General features: G+C 28.2%; 1 protein-coding gene across 2 annotated transcripts in view; it reads right to left on the reverse strand.

Annotated features, from left to right (window-relative positions):
• LOC107168274 (ecdysis triggering hormone receptor) overlaps positions 1 to 16887 on the reverse strand; it is a 178660-nt gene that overhangs the window by 29973 nt on the left and 131800 nt on the right. For both annotated transcript variants that reach the window (XM_089229778.1, XM_089229777.1), the window contains exon 3: positions 11355 to 11535. In XM_089229778.1, coding sequence (XP_089085904.1) covers positions 11355 to 11535 — 181 coding nt within the window. The remainder of the gene's footprint in view (positions 1 to 11354; positions 11536 to 16887) is intronic.

Below are 16887 nucleotides of genomic sequence, written 5' to 3' on the forward strand. Positions count from 1 at the left end.
TATACTATTAAAGTAGCTTATATATTTTTATATGATATATATATATATATATATATATTTATATATAGGGGAGTAAAATCAACAAAAAACATTTATAATACAAATTTTGTTCAGCGCCACTTATCGGACGTACTTCAAACTTTTCTGGAACGTTTAAGAACAATCTCTAAAATGTTTGTTCAAATCGATCGAAGATTTGTTAAGTCTATAATATAAACTACAATCATATGCCATATGATACATATGTATATATATATATAAGATCTTTAAGCCCATTGCCGTCAATGTCGTAAATTCAAACATTATTGAAAATTGCTACTCAAATAATACAACTCATGCTTGTATGTCATTATCTATCGAAAACATTACATGGTATTTATAATAACTTCGGCTTGATAAATCAGAAAATGTATTTGTTCTCTGGTAAATTATTGGCTAGTCATTTTAGCGTTCCGATTGTCAAGCAGCCAATAATGTTATATTATGTTATTTGTTATTAGGACTGTCAAATTTAGATTTTTAAATTTTAGAAATACTACAATGATAAGAATAGTGCCCAAATACTGCTAATGAAAACAGTGTCAAGGATTTCAACGATGGTACTGCAAAATTAAATGAAATTCTATAGATTAGTATACTTGTCGATTGGCTAAGTTGCATTGTGATTCAATATTAGATATTAGTATAGGTAAAGTGTATAAAATAGTAAATTATGTCCAAATTAATTATAATATAACAATAATGGTTAAATAATTATTTTTTAAATTACGGTAAAACAATATTTCTAATGCACATATATTGTCTTACAATTATCACGTGTCTTGTATTATTTTCTACAAAAGGTACTTAATTAATTAAAGGCTAGGCTTTATCTATGTTGATATGTTTTATTTTGCAACCTTATCTTACACTTACCTTATCTAACCTAACCTTCGATCAGTATTTTCACGAGGTAAGTATCTTATTTTATTACGACCCTAATAATTTAACTTTCAAGGAATTAGTGATTTAGTTTTTGAAGAAAAAATTCAAGAATGTATGTAAAATGTGGTGGATTGAGAATAACAAAAATTATTTAGCTTTCATAAAAAGTAACTGAATAAAAGTTTGGAAAATATTGGTAAATAATTTTATATTGCATAGTAATATAGTATTATTTGATATTGCATTGTTTTTGCATTTATTTGCTCATATGGAAAACAGTAGGTGAAAACATATCACTTTTTCAATAATGTCTGAATATCGTCATCGACAGAAGCAATTCACGAAGCTTGTGATAAAAACGCCGAAACATCATGTACGTATATAATCATATATATTACTTTACCGTAATGTTTTGATTGATTTTTTTTTCTTCTCTTCGGTCATAGACACTCTAGTCCTATAGCAATAGTACAAATAATACGCGCTTTTGGGTCGATGTTATTTTTATTTTTTTACTTTCGCGTGTTTACCGGAAATCTTTTCGTTGACGACCTTTTTCGCTTTTTAGCACGACCGTGTCATCGGGCATATAATAATAGTCACGCCACATATACGCGTATTACGTGTCGAAACTCTTAAACGGTCTGCGATATATTACTATTATTATTATTATATTGAGCTGGCGCGTACACATTTACATAATATTAATAAATATGTGACTGCACGACGCGCGTAAATGTATAAAATAATAATAATAATAATAATGAAAAATCGATGTGCGGTGGTTGCCGTGTTTAGTAAGTGTTTGATACTGAACTACAAAACTCTGGTAACCACGATTTAAGATAGTAATATTATAATATATAATTATATTATATTATAATATTAATATTACTATCTTAAATCGTGCTGGTAACTTATAAAATCTAATATCATTAAATAAATATATATATATATATAATAAATAGGCATAAAATTCAAGGGAATTAAAAAATCAAGATCCAAAAAAATGTTTAATTAAATACAAATTATGGGTAAATGATTCTCTGCAGTTTTTTATCTGTAGTTAATACAACATACATACGTAATATGATAACATACACATAATAACATTTTATATTATTAATTTTAATAATTATTTTGAATAATGCTATAATGAATAATAATATTGTTTGAAATTGACCTCGTTTATTAGTCGCGTTAGTTTACTGTTGATAATGTTCCGCTCAGAAAACAGTAAAGTGTACAAAAAATAAATATTCTTACTACCAAAAACACACGTAAAAATATTTAATTTATAAGACATTTTTTAATTTTGTATAAACAGTATATAAATATCATGGTTTGTTGATTTTTTATTTTTACGATAACTTAATCGAAATTGTTTTATTTTTTTTTATTAGCTATTAGTATAAAACTATGGTAGCTCAACATTTACAATCTATACATTATACAACATAATAATATATTACATTATAATATTGTTATATAACAAAGCCAGCATCCAATATGAAGGAAATTACTTAATTTAATGGCGGTAGTGGATTTTGTGTTTAGTATGGAGTAGATATTATAAGGGATATTAAGAGTTTTAAATATGTTAACTAGAGTAATGCGTTTGGTTTGAAGGGCAGGGCAGTCGAATAGTATATGGGATAAGTCATAGATACATTCATTTAGGCGAAGTGTGTAGAATGGAGAATCATTAAGGCCAAGTTTGAAGGGGTGGCTGGGTAGAAGGTGATGTCCAATACGTAGTCTATTAAATTGTACAATATATGGTCTATGTAAGTGTAAGTTATTAAACCGGGTTTTTTTTAGAATATTAGGTGTGATATTTCTGTATCTTAAGGCGAATTCTGCAGGTAGGTTGTTCCAGAGAGAGAGCCAAGTGTTGGTGGAGTGTTGTTTTATCAGAGGTGTGAAGTCCGAATATGGGAGAAGAGAAAAAGAAGGAAAGATGAGATTGGAAGAGGATTTAGCGAGATGGTCTGCAACTTCATTACTATGAATACCTGTGTGGCTAGGAACCCAAAGGAAGTTGATGTTATAGTTTTTTTGATTGAAAGTAAAAATAAGGAACTTAATGCGAAGGATAAGTGGAGACAAATGAGAATTAAACGGGTTTGAATTTAAGGCTTGGAGACACGACATAGAGTCTGAGAAAATTAAGTAATTTTTTGGGGGAAAATTTTGAATTAATTTTAAGGCTTCAGTGATGGCATAGCATTCAGCTGTAAAGGAGGAAGACGTAAGAGGAAGGTTATATTACTGGTAAAAGAGAGCTGTAGATCAGGAATGTAGAACGCATAACCAGCGGAGAGAGCAGAGGCTGATCCATCTGTATAAATCGTGATAAAGTTAAAAAAGCGTTCATTAAGATAATTCAAAACGGCTGCGTTAACCGAGGAAGAGGACATAGATTTAAAATCATTGGAAGTGTAAATTTAAGATTATTTAAAATCTATTTAACTAGTATATATACCTATATAGTTGAAAAAAAATAAATAACGAACAAATCATTCAGTTGCCATGTGTATACTATATAAGTTATATAACATAGTATCTAATGTTGCAAATTAACTTTTCATTCTATTTTATATTAATTAATAACATAATATTATGCACCTTCTATTAAAGTCACGTTGGTTTTTGTTTTCAGTTATTAAGCACTTAATCAGTATATTATATAATTCGAAGTTGAGTACTTTGTCATCCATAGAAATCGAAAAAAATCAAAAATAGATTGTTTATATTTAAGGCTATAAAATTGAAGGCACAACGCGCGTGCTAGCTATAAATATTATTGATAAACGTACTCTATATAAAGTTTGGGTTGTTCCACTGACGTATTATTATAACTTGACTAAATCTCAAGTGAAAATACTTTTCTACCAGTTCATCGTGTGTACTTAACCGGGTTTACAAATGTTTTATAAATGTTATTTCAGGGTTCCACGCGTTTCTGGTAAGCCATATAATAATATAGTAGATAATATTATAGTTCTATAAAACACAAAAACAAAACCGTGTTTTTTTAATAAAATTAAGATTTTCTTTGTTCTAAAATCACAAAAACGTATTTAATAAATTCGAATAGATTTGAAAAATTATAAATTTTTAAACGATTGTATAAATGTTTCAAATTTCAAAAGGTATACATATATGCTTAGCTAAGGCAGTAGTAAGGTGAACTTGAAATTGTTAAGAAGCAAGTCTAATGTTCCACCTAAACCTGGAAAAAGCATAACTATTAAAAAGTTTGTGTAAAAACTGTCGTATTAAAATATTTTGTGTCAAGGTGATTTGTCCGTAGCTCCAAAATGGGATAGTGGGATTTATTTTTTGAATAAAACATAAACTTCACTGCGTGAGGTGCTAAGTCAATGTTATTAGATTCCACGTGTGGACAATAAACGATGACAAATATTGAGTACCAAATATCAAAAACACTTTTCTAAACCACGAAATTTCTGTTGTCACGGGTATATTTCAATTAACGTTTTTACCCTTTAAGGTTATTGCACAACATAAACTTACATATGATATACAAAACTTATTGTGGAAATAATAAGATTAACATTGGTTTATCCAATTAAAGAAAATACAATACTCAGATACTCTGTAGAAAACTTATAACATTCATGTCCAGTCGTTAAGAACAACCGAACTGAGTGAGTTTTCAAAAAGAAATATTTCTATGCAATGTATTGATAAAAAAAAAAAAAAACTATCCATCGACTGAGGAAACAAAAATATAATATAATCAGCACCCTATCGCTACGGCTGTGCATGTTTTGGCACTTAACCAACATGTACTATAGATTTTATAATCGTTTATCAAAATGTCTTGTTTAGGATTTATAACGTTCACTTGAGATTGCAAACTAAACTCTGCTCAAACAAAACAATATTTTATTTCGTTTTTTATTTTTCTTCAATCTTGTATTGTGTTTTAATATTATCCCCCGATACTCGTTGCACCTCAATAAAGAAATCCACCATCTAAACTTTATTTTAAAATGTAGACATTATTATATCAGGTTCGGGAGGCATTTTTTCTAATCAAATTGTTATTTGTCATTGAAGGGCACAATTAAAGTTCACCTAATTTATAACGGAATATGAATACATAATATAATTATTAACTTTTAAAACATCACGAAAAAACCTCTGTAAACTTTTACAACGTTTTTTTTCTATTCTATATGAATATAAATTTATGAAAGACTCATTATTTTTCATGTCCCGGACACTTAATTTAATTGCAAATCCCGGAGACTTTTTAAAGTGTCATACGATATAATAAATTACAAATACTTGTATGTAATATGATCGCTGTCTAATTCTTAGAAAAAATTAACGTACACTATAAATATCAAAAAATATATGTTAATTCTTGAATGTTCAAAAAAGAAAAAAATGAAACAGCGGCATATAAAACGTTTTAAAAATATTTTACATTTTTGAGATGATATCGTACAAACTAGTGTCGTGTAGGAAGTTCTAATGATAAATACATAGAAGAGGTCGCATGTCACCGCTATAAATATTTTTTCTAATTTCTAACGATTATTATACGGATTGTTAGTTGTTGATATTATAATATATTAAATAAATTTAACTGAGTACATTCTTATGTTTTTTTTAAGTACCTGGACAACAATAAATTTTCGATAAATTATTTTATATAACATGTATACGGTATACGTGTAATTATTGTGCGAGTTTAAGTCAAGATATTGAAAAATATTTTTTTAATTTTGAAAAAGTTTAATATCGAATGGCTTCCAAGACGTCTTGCGAAGTCCGATTAATTTAATTTCAGATTAATTGATTTTCTTTTGTGTCGGATAAAACTGACGACCTGCATACATACTGCGGCCACATCTGATATATTGTTAATTTTGTTCATATCGCAAAAACTCAATAAAATTACATTTGGGCCAATAATATATATTAATATATACGTAGGATATATATATATATATATTCTGAATTATTGTATTTATTTATTTTTATTGCGTGATTGTATATGATATATATATATATACATATTACATATAATCATCATGTACATCATATTAAAAAAGTTATATTTATTATTTATGCAGCTCGTTTTATTAACATCTGGTCCACTCGAAAGAAAAAGCGTATTATTACGCGGGACAAATAATAATATAACGTAAAATATCGTTTGGTAGTGCTCGAAAAAAAAAATAAAGCAAAGGAACCAAATAATATATGACATTTATTATATTTCGGTTACGGTTTTATTTTAGGGTCAAATATATTAAACTGTACGATTAAGCAGTTTTTAGTTTTTAGCCGATTCGTCGCGAACGATGCGACAATGTACGCATTAATATATTATATAGTGTTCACGCCGAACGTTTTTGCCGACAACATGGTTGCTAAACATTATCAGTGATTACCACTTATTTTACTGTTGTTATTATCATCACCATCATCATCATAAATTTAATCGTTATCGTCATTTCGAACGAAAGAAATCATTTTGCTATTACTATGCCGGCGGAAATAAATTGGGACAAAGCTGTTTTTAGAAAATCAATGGACGTTTATCCAGCGATCGTATATATTATTGTTATGACAGATGTTGGTCATGACAGCAGCTATTCATCAGCCTGGCGACGGTAACGATGACGATGGTGATGACGACGACCGAATTCTGTTCGACAGAACACGACTATAGATAAACGAAGACTGCGGGTCACAAAACGTGTTGTTCCAGCTTTAAATAACGAACGGCGTGAAGGACAAAACCAAAGAAAATAATAATAATTCAAGACTAACAGATAAACAATTTTAACAACAACATTTTTTCCCAAGCGGTATATTTTTCTTTTAGAACCTATGACAAAAAATCCTCTCCAATCGAATGCATCCGTGGAGTGGATCCTATTTATTATACGTCACCAAAACTTAAAATTAATTACTAACGATTAACCTCCAGAATATTATTTTGAGAAATAAATTATGTTATACGTTGCGATTCACCAAACATGCTCATCCCTTATTTTTGTTTAAATTGATTAATTGAATAAATAAAATAGCAAATGTATTCAAATTTTGATTTTTGGGATTTAATATTATATTATTTTTTATTTTATTATTTAACTATTATTACTAGACTATTACACCTCAACAATAATATATATATATACATTAAGACTCTATTTTAAATTAGGTACATACAATTTATTGCACTACTTAATGAGTGTCCAGCTGTGGCGATATAAATTGTTGAATTTTAAATAACAGTCCTTTACAGTGCTGCACATTATTGTGGATTTTTTGTTTTTAACGTTATGATAATGTACCTAGTTCAAAATTCAAACGAATAATTTATAACAAGGATAATATTCCTAAATGATGATTTTTCAGTTGTTAAAATAGATGTAATATCAGATCTAGTAAATTTGACTGCTATTAGAAATCATAAATATTAATAATTTAATATAAATTACTTAATTCATCGAATTACCATAGCCTCCATATCTTTCAAACTTATTATTATGAAACTATTACCCTAAGTATACACAAAATTAAATCGCTCAAACATTATTCTTTCAAATTCAGGTTTGGTTGTCATTTTAAAAATAGAAGTTTATATTTACACACGTTACACCCTAAGTAGTAAGTACAAAAAAATTTCAAGTAATTGAAAATATGGTCTTAAAATACAATATTTAAAAAATCGAGAAATAGAATTCGAATAACTGTATTATTAAAAAAGAATAAGAGGATGGCATGTTTGGTGAATCGCCCTCTTTATTATACTGTTTTTTTTTTAAACTTAATTTATAACACCTAGATTATTAATATTATTAATATTTTAATAATTTTTATAATTAATAATAATTAATATTATTAATAATACCTATATTATTAATATTTTTGACAAAGTCTTTACTGTGCTTAATATGAAAACATCATTCATTTGACAGCTGCACAGCGCTCAAAGTGTAAACGTAAAAGGACAAACGCACACTCACACACAACATAATAATAATATTATTAATATTAAACGCGATTACTTGCCGACTTAGATACTTCAAGTTGTATTATTATAATTACGTTTTTTTCCTCACTCATATATATTATTCGAACAATTTCGATATTAATCTATAATTTCGCATTATTCGCATGACACGTTCTTACTAGTATGAATAATACTATAGCTGAGTACTAATACCGAGCTGTAAAGCATACACAATATAACATGTCAGTGAATACAGTTGCAGTGGTGTTAAAGTCGGTCAGAGATCACGTTTATTTGTCTTATTGACGAGCACTTAAATCCTCCGAATTTAATGTTGTGTGTACGTTATATTATTGTATTGTTGTCTATATTTAACGCCGCGTCGAATGTCTGTCTCGATATCATATATTCATATTATGTACAATGTCCCACTTGTGAACTTGATTTATTATATTATTACAGAGTTTTTTCTCGTAGAAATATAGTATAATCTATAAAAATGATTTAATCTGAAAATTCACTTAATAAAAATATTTGGTTTATTGTTATAAAAATAACAACTGCGTTTATATGCAATCGATAATGTGCGTTGGATTTAATAAATTTGGCGATCCAGTGATGCGCATATTAAGAAGTTTTTCAAATAACAGATCAAAGCAAAAATTATAATTTATCGTAAATTGTCTGATTAAAAGTGCAAAAATAATAATACGTGTTATAATAATTCATGTATTTTTATCAAAACTTTTAAAATTTTTATGACGTTTAATGAATCCTACAATACTTTATTGTTATTTACGTAAAAAAATAGATATTGAGTACATTTGTCTAAGTTTTCGCGATGAAAAGAAAAAACTTTTAACCAGGACATTTTCATAGAAAACGTGAAACTTTTCGTAAATCAATTGTTTGTCCGCATTTTAGTTCTGCAAGTTATGTCGTATAGTAATATTAACGAGATTAAAAACAGATTTTGGGAACACACCATATTCACTTCTGCAGAAAAAAAAAAACGTGAATTTTAATACATTAGTTTTTGGTCAAAAAGCACGAATTATAATTTTATTACAATTTGTGTCTGTATTTTTTCTAATACTTGTGAACATTTATAATTTTTTAAATTCTTTGTCCTTGTTATTGGTACCTACCTATCGTTTGTCTGTCGACATTTTAGTTCTTAAATAGCGTATGTAATATATAATATGTATAGTGAATATAGCTACGTGGAATATAAAGATATTTTGGGTACCACAATATGTCATAATTTATTGGTAAGAAAGCTGCATGAGTTTTTATATTTTTTCGGTGATATCATAAATTTAAAAAAAAAAATATTAAATTGTTCTCGTATCAATACTCTGTCAATTTTACAATACCTCATTGTTATCCACGACAGTTAAAAAACATATATAATTGGTCAAACGAGTTGCTATGTAGGTATCAATTATGATGGTAGTTTGGTACACGCGCGGGAAACGGATGTGAAATATTTGTACCCCGCATACCGTCTGTTATATTATGACGTTATGTGTAATGTATATACGTCGGCCTTGTAATAAAGTCATCAGATTATCGTGGTTGCCGTTATTATACCTATGTATACTTACGTATATGTTCGATTCAGTGCTCATCTATATACGCACATTGTACACACGATGAAGTCGTTTGCCGTTCATTATTATTATTATTATTATTTTCTATCGTCATTATTTTACGTCTAGCAAGAAGACGTGATCGCGCAGACCGATTGAAATTAAAATGTACCGCTATCGTCGTTATGACGATGTTGTCATCGTGCAACTTCCGGACTGAAGCTGTACCTACCTACTTAATATCTACTATATTGTATTCGTTGAGGTATATGATACAACAACTTAACTGTAAATGGGCGGAGGGGAGGGGTGAACGTATAAGGTAGGTTAGGTTAGTGTTACAGGTATAATATGTCTAATAAAATATAGGTAGGTACTTAGGTATTACCTGTCATAATATTATATACCTATATACGGCATTTTCCCCTGATGTAGCGATGATAGTGGGTGTTGATGGCTTTAAACGCACACTACGAATTTATTTATATATATACCCCGAGATTATATATAACCTTTCGTCAGAGGTATACGCTCACTACAGATCGTTACGATTTTACGATTTTCTCTGCGTACACGCGACGCGATAATGATCAACATCGCTTGACATAGGTGTAAGTATAAGCATAATAAAAAAATGCGACGCGTTCACATTATGACAATATATCGCATCCACGAGAGTACTATAATATGATATGTAATACTTCTAATAGTATAAAGTATAATAATTTACGCAGATTTTTAAGCTTTGTAAAATATACATAATTTTAATATAAGCTACAGTTCTTCACGCGACTATATATACTATCTCTTCCTTCATTTTCCAAATATTAATTCCTCTTAAGCAGATAGTGTCTCTATTATAATAATTATTATATTCGTGGAAAATTCTTTTTTGACTCTATCGACTCTTCTTATTCCGTTCTTGGACTCCTACAAACTAAAAGGTCCGAAACGCCAGCGATAATTCTTGTTTTGTTGTTCTTCTGCGCAGTTCAACATGAGATTATTTAAGAAACGAATATATCTATCAACCACGAGTCTGTAAAAATCAGTAGGCATCTCTCCTCTAACTTAATTTTCATAAGATTAAAAAGTTACTATTATGTATTTTAAAACAGTACTAACGGTACTCAATGTAATAACGATTTTTGTAAAATCAAAAAAGTCAAAAAAGATAACTTTACTAACTCAACTTAAACATAAACACTTATAAAAACAGTGAAAAATAATCGTAGCCAAATTTATCACTGAAAGCTAAAACTTTTTTACTCCTTTTCATCTCCTTGGGAGTTTAATTCCTAAAAAACCATTCTTTAACGACGCCTACGTTACAAAATCAAAACACGCTCTTGAAAATTAAAAATTGTTATGTATTTCAATACCAAATTTCACCGGAATCGATTAAGTCGTTAAGCCGTTAAGACATAACAGACAGACAGAGTTACTTTTCGCATTTATAAAAAATTACACTCAAACATAATATATAGTATTATTACATTTATGCGTTTTCTATAATAAAGTAAATATTATCGATTATTGGTTTTTAGCAAAAAAATCGCTCAACGATTCGTGAAATTGGTCTGATATCATAAAAAACTGCAATGTTTAAGAGGTAGGTACCTAAAAACAAAAACTCGTTGGTCAGAAAAACGCATTAGCATCCAAACATGGGTAATATGTTATTATTATACTGCAGAACGTATTCGCGGTGTAGTACCGTTTAGGTTGTATAATAATTATTATTGCAATATGATAATATCGTCACAGTTCGCTAATATAAAATATGATATTATGTTATGATATTAGCTGTGATCTTTTGATTAAATAAATACCTAGTGAACAGCGCGGCCAGTCCCCAGGCCAGTAGACAGATGATCATCGCTCTGGTCTTGGTGCACACGTAACCGGCTCGCAACGGTTCGCATATGGCGTAATATCGTTCGAAGCTGATGGCCAGTATGGTCAGAACGGAAGCATGGGCTACCGTGAGCTCGACGAAAGGCACTGCTTTACCTGAAATCATAACCGTGTGGTTAACAAAACGTATTTCAATAATATTATTGTATGATATTTTATTAATACAGTTTTATGCACGTCTTGTGTAACACGATAAATAATATTATACATAATAATATGAAGCAGCGTATATAGTCTGTATTCGTGCTGTACGAGTCTGCAGCAAACAAATGAACACGTCCGAGTTGATTAATATTTTAAGTCGAGCGCATTTAATCGGTACGTTTGCGTGCAGGACTACTCGTGTTGTAACGAAAACCCGCAACATAATATTATATTTTGACAAAAACACGCGTTTCATATGTAGCTACCGCGTGTCAAACGCAACACCGCATCACAGACGCTCACGAGAATAGTTGACTAATACGTATAAATACAACTAAATATTATGTTGTAAAAAAATATTTCTCAAATGACATATTTTACATGTTTTAAGCAACAATAGTACTGTTTTGATTGATGTTTAAAGTTGAGGTCGTCGATTGTCGACTGTCGAGATAATATTATTTTTGCCGTTGAACGAGTCGCTTTTGATGACTTTGATAGACGTCTTATATTAAAATTTCTTAATAGGTTCAGGCTCGAATAATAATTAAGGGATGACGTCGATTTCTCGATATTGTAAGTTTATAATATTAATCACTATCAAGTATAATGAATTATCAAGTCTCCCTCCTCGCCGTATGGCGTTATATAGTACTTACATAATAATACAATCGATCCACTGTGTAAACTAATAAAATATTTTTTATAGCCCTTTTCGTAAACATTGTCTTTTGGGAAACATAGTTTTTATACCAAAAGCCGTTATAGAACAAAAATATGACAAATGAGATAAATTGACGAAATCTTCAAAGAATATACGTAATAGAATACCTATAGGTACGTATAAATATATATGGAATGTTTTAAAAATTAAAAAATGTTATCAAAATGCTAAACCCTCAATTAAAAAAAGATACAAAACCGTATACGAGTTAATACGCCATGCATTATAATTGGTAATTTTTAATAATAATAAAAATAATCTGAACATAAAGTGATGCGATGTATATACATTTTTATAGTTACAAAATTTTTGTTCCCGAATTCCGTGACTCCACAGTCATTACACAAAGGAATGTATATGGTTCAGTTTATTTTTATTTTGATATCAAAAGAATATGGTGTTCATCTTTTTCAAATGAACTACCGCATTATGATGTCACAATCACAATCTGATTAATGTACATATACATATTTTTTTAATAATGCCGACCCCCTCTTAAATATTACTTATATATATATATATATATATATATACTTGCAAGGGGATGAACTCTTTTAAAATAATATAATAAAATATTTATGATATGACGTACAATATGCAATAAAAATAAATATATTATTATATAACAACTATACTGAAGCAGTTGGACAATAACATTTGTTAGTTCATAAAAGCTGTTTGTATTCAATTTGTTTCTTTGATAGCAATCTTTCGGCTTTTTTTTAGGCTGTTAAAAAATAATATCCTATGATTGGGCTGTAGAAGAACTAAAAAAAAAAAATACCCGTCAAAGTCCGGACCTCGATGACACTCGACAATGATAATATTACACCGGGTACCAATGACAACGTCGCTGAGTACGAATAATGATGATTAAAAAAAAAGAACAAACCCGGCTTGCGTTCTCGTTCAATGATATTACGATATTTGTATCGTTCCCGTCGACATATAATAATATTATAATATAACAATAATTTATAATCACATTACGGTACGTTATATTATTATTAGTGTCATTCGTTTTCCGGTCGTAGTCTCGTGGCGCCTACAGCGCATCGATCGCGTGCCAAATAAATTCGTTTCCCATTAGACAAAACCAAAAAAAAAAAAAAAAACACGCTTCAGTTGCCAATTCCACGTCGTGTTCAAATATTTGGTGACCAACGGCGGTGGCGGCGGCGGTCACGTCAATTTTATTATCATCGGTCAATATATTATAGGTAGGCAAAACGATCAAAATGCTAGTTACCGTGTACATGGTCATATTAATTATTACAAAAGAGAACATAACTATTAAACTTAAAAAGTTACATTAAAAAAAAACTTTTAAACTTAACCGGTTAAAGAATTTGCTGTTGTAATAACTTAGCTTTTCCCGGTCAATTCGAAAATACGATAAGTTTAAGCTTACGTATACACTGAAATTAAAACTATTTAATTCATTTTATCTTTTTTTCGTCTATTACTTACTCGTCTTATTACTATCTCTGTACACAATGATTTTAAATAAAATTAAGCAAATAAATAAATATTTCTTGATTTAATTATATAGTTGGCTCAAACGTGTGATTTTCTAAATCATATTCTCTATAGTGCATGATGCATCACGAAGAAAAAGTATAAGATACATATTTTTTAACAGTATATTTATTTTTATTTCAAAAAATTGAGAGTTTCTTCATCACTATGAATGTGATCCAGGTGAAAATAAAAAATAAAATAACTAATATTTTATAACAAGGTTATATTTTTCTCCATGTTTACTTTGAGATTTAAGATCAAAATAATTTGTTTTTATTTGCTTTACTTGCTTTACTAGCTTAAGCTTCAGTTCATTTTTTTTTAATAGCTAATATAACTTTTACATACTATTTATTACATTGGATATTTCATTAAAAAATATGATTCTTCGGTAGGGCTATACAACATTACGATTGTGCTTCTAAGTTCTAAGTATTATTCAGCTAAATTATCCATTATATTTTTTTCTCAAATTTTTACATTTCGATGATAATATTTTTTTTATCGATTCTATTTTTTAAAGTTTTCTTATATTATTGTCATTTATACTTAGTGATAATGAGATATAATATTCAAACAATTATAATATGATATGGTTTAGATTTAATGGTGTAGCTACTGAATCCCAATTACATTTTTTTTAACTTGAAATGAACCAAAATGTAGTTTTAAATATAACACATACGCATAATAATTATAAATGAAACGAACTATTATTTTAAGTAATAATATGTTATAATATATTAACAAAATACGTCGTATTTCTTTAAAGAAATTCCACAGCAACACGAGGTGAAATATGATATCAGGTTTTGGGTAATAAATAATATTATATATTATATTGTACTCAGTTTTTTATACGACGTATGAAACGTAATAAGTTTGAACGTGCTTTTCATTACGTTTTTTAAATCTTAAAATCATATACTGTGAAACACATTAGGCAATTTAAATTTTAAATCTGAAAGTGGGTAAAACTTGTTTATTTAATATTTTACTCTAGAGTTGTACAAATTATTATCGAATCGTATTTTGAATTATTATATTATATTTTACGCGTATCACACTGTTTTACATTTTAATATTCAAGTCCTCTATTTATTAATATTTAGATAGTATTTTTGAACAAATATGTAAACTTTTACTGTAGTAAATAAATATACATAATTTATGATGTTACTAATGTATTATTTTCAAAAATACTGATGATCGTTATACTGGAAAATATCATTTATCTCGAGTTGATGATTTTTTAACAGTCAGTTATCGAAAGTTTGAAAAATAAGTATCAAATTTTACTTTCTATTATAGCAGTACATTAATGTACCAATTTATATTAATTTCTCTAACCAATACACTTAGAAATTATTTGAAGCGTATGTTCCTACCACGAGATCATTCTAATAGTATTTTTTAATGAGATGATTGTAGGTAATAAATTTTAATATAAACTTTATATAGTATTCACTAACACAACCCCAGGAAAAAAGATTTATTGTGAAACGGTACAAACAAAGTTATCTAACCTAACCTACATACACACGTATTAAAAAAAAAAAGACATTCAGCAAAGTAAACAGTTTAAAGGCAGTAAATCGCTTGTGATAAACCTACACATCCTTATCGACACAATACATTCTGGTGAGCCGCTGGAAAATATTGTGATAGATAAAAATTAATAATTTTTTTTAAATGATAAATTATGTGAATCTTGAATATCAATATTCCTTGACAATACTTTTATGTTCATTTTATAATAATATCAAAATGAATTGGAATAACTAATTAATAACAATATTCTACTGTTTCAACATATTACAACATTACATCTTGAGAGTTAACGATAATGAATTTAAAAATTAAGTTTCAATGGAGTAAAAATGCCCTACCTGCAGATATTGTAACATTTTCAGTTTTATGTCTTTCTGGCATAAGGGTAATAACCTTCAATAGTTCAACCTATATAAATGTGTGTGTTGTAGAGTGATGAATTCTCAGAAACGTAGCATTGACAACAACAACAACAAAAAGTTATAAACGTAATGAATAGTTATTTGTTTTTCAAATTATAAAATGATGAATATTTTTGTAATATTGATCGATAAAATGTAAACATAGATTACATTTTTATTTTTTTTTTATAATCCATATAAAAGATAAATTTAACAAATTTACAACCCTAAACAAAATTGTTATGAAAAAAAAAATGTAGACATATAACTGTAAATATAACTAAAAGTTACATGTCGTCATAAAACTGATACTAACTTTTTTATTCCTTAACGGTTTGAAAATTGTCTATATAAGTTATAAGAAACAAATTATGTATAAACTATACATTTAAACCGTAATTCTTGGACAGTACCTGTATAGTACAAATAGTTAAATTTAATTTTACTTTCAAAAAGATGTTTAAGTGTCACAATAATAATATGCAAAACAAAAATTAGACTAAAAAAAAAAAATTCAGCATAACAACACGACGATTCATTCCCACGCATTGTTCAAACAACAATCAACAAACTTAAAATTGGCCACACTTTACATACCCACAAGCATCTAATGAACAAATAACACGAATTCATTAAAATAGTCTGTTTTCGGTTACTGAAAAAAATTTAAACCGCGAACAGTTGGTACTATTTCAGGCAGAAAAATAATTTATATGGCGGACAATTTGTATTATTTCAGGTAGAAATAAAATGTATATGGTGTATTTGTACTATTTCAGGTATAGAAAAAAAATTATGCATATCACATAACACAAGTATAGTTAACATACATAAATTATAATAATAATAAATTCATATTTAGTGAATTTCTTTCAATTCGAACTTTTTTCATAAGTTACAGACAGAAGAATTAGATTTTTTGATTTTCTACAATTAATAGTTCGGTTTATCATATTGGTTAGTGCAAGGTTTTTCAGCTTTAATATTTTATCACTCGAATTGTGGTTATAAACTTATAATCAGTCTATTTCGTAAATAATTTATGATATATGATATAAATAAAAAAATATTAAAAAAAAAAAAAAATGATAGATATGAAAATAATAT

This window comes from Diuraphis noxia, unplaced genomic scaffold (assembly GCF_037042655.1).
Source record: "Diuraphis noxia isolate RWA-SAM2 unplaced genomic scaffold, SU_Dnox_SAM2 contig0005, whole genome shotgun sequence".
Lineage (NCBI taxonomy): Eukaryota > Metazoa > Arthropoda > Insecta > Hemiptera > Aphididae > Diuraphis > Diuraphis noxia.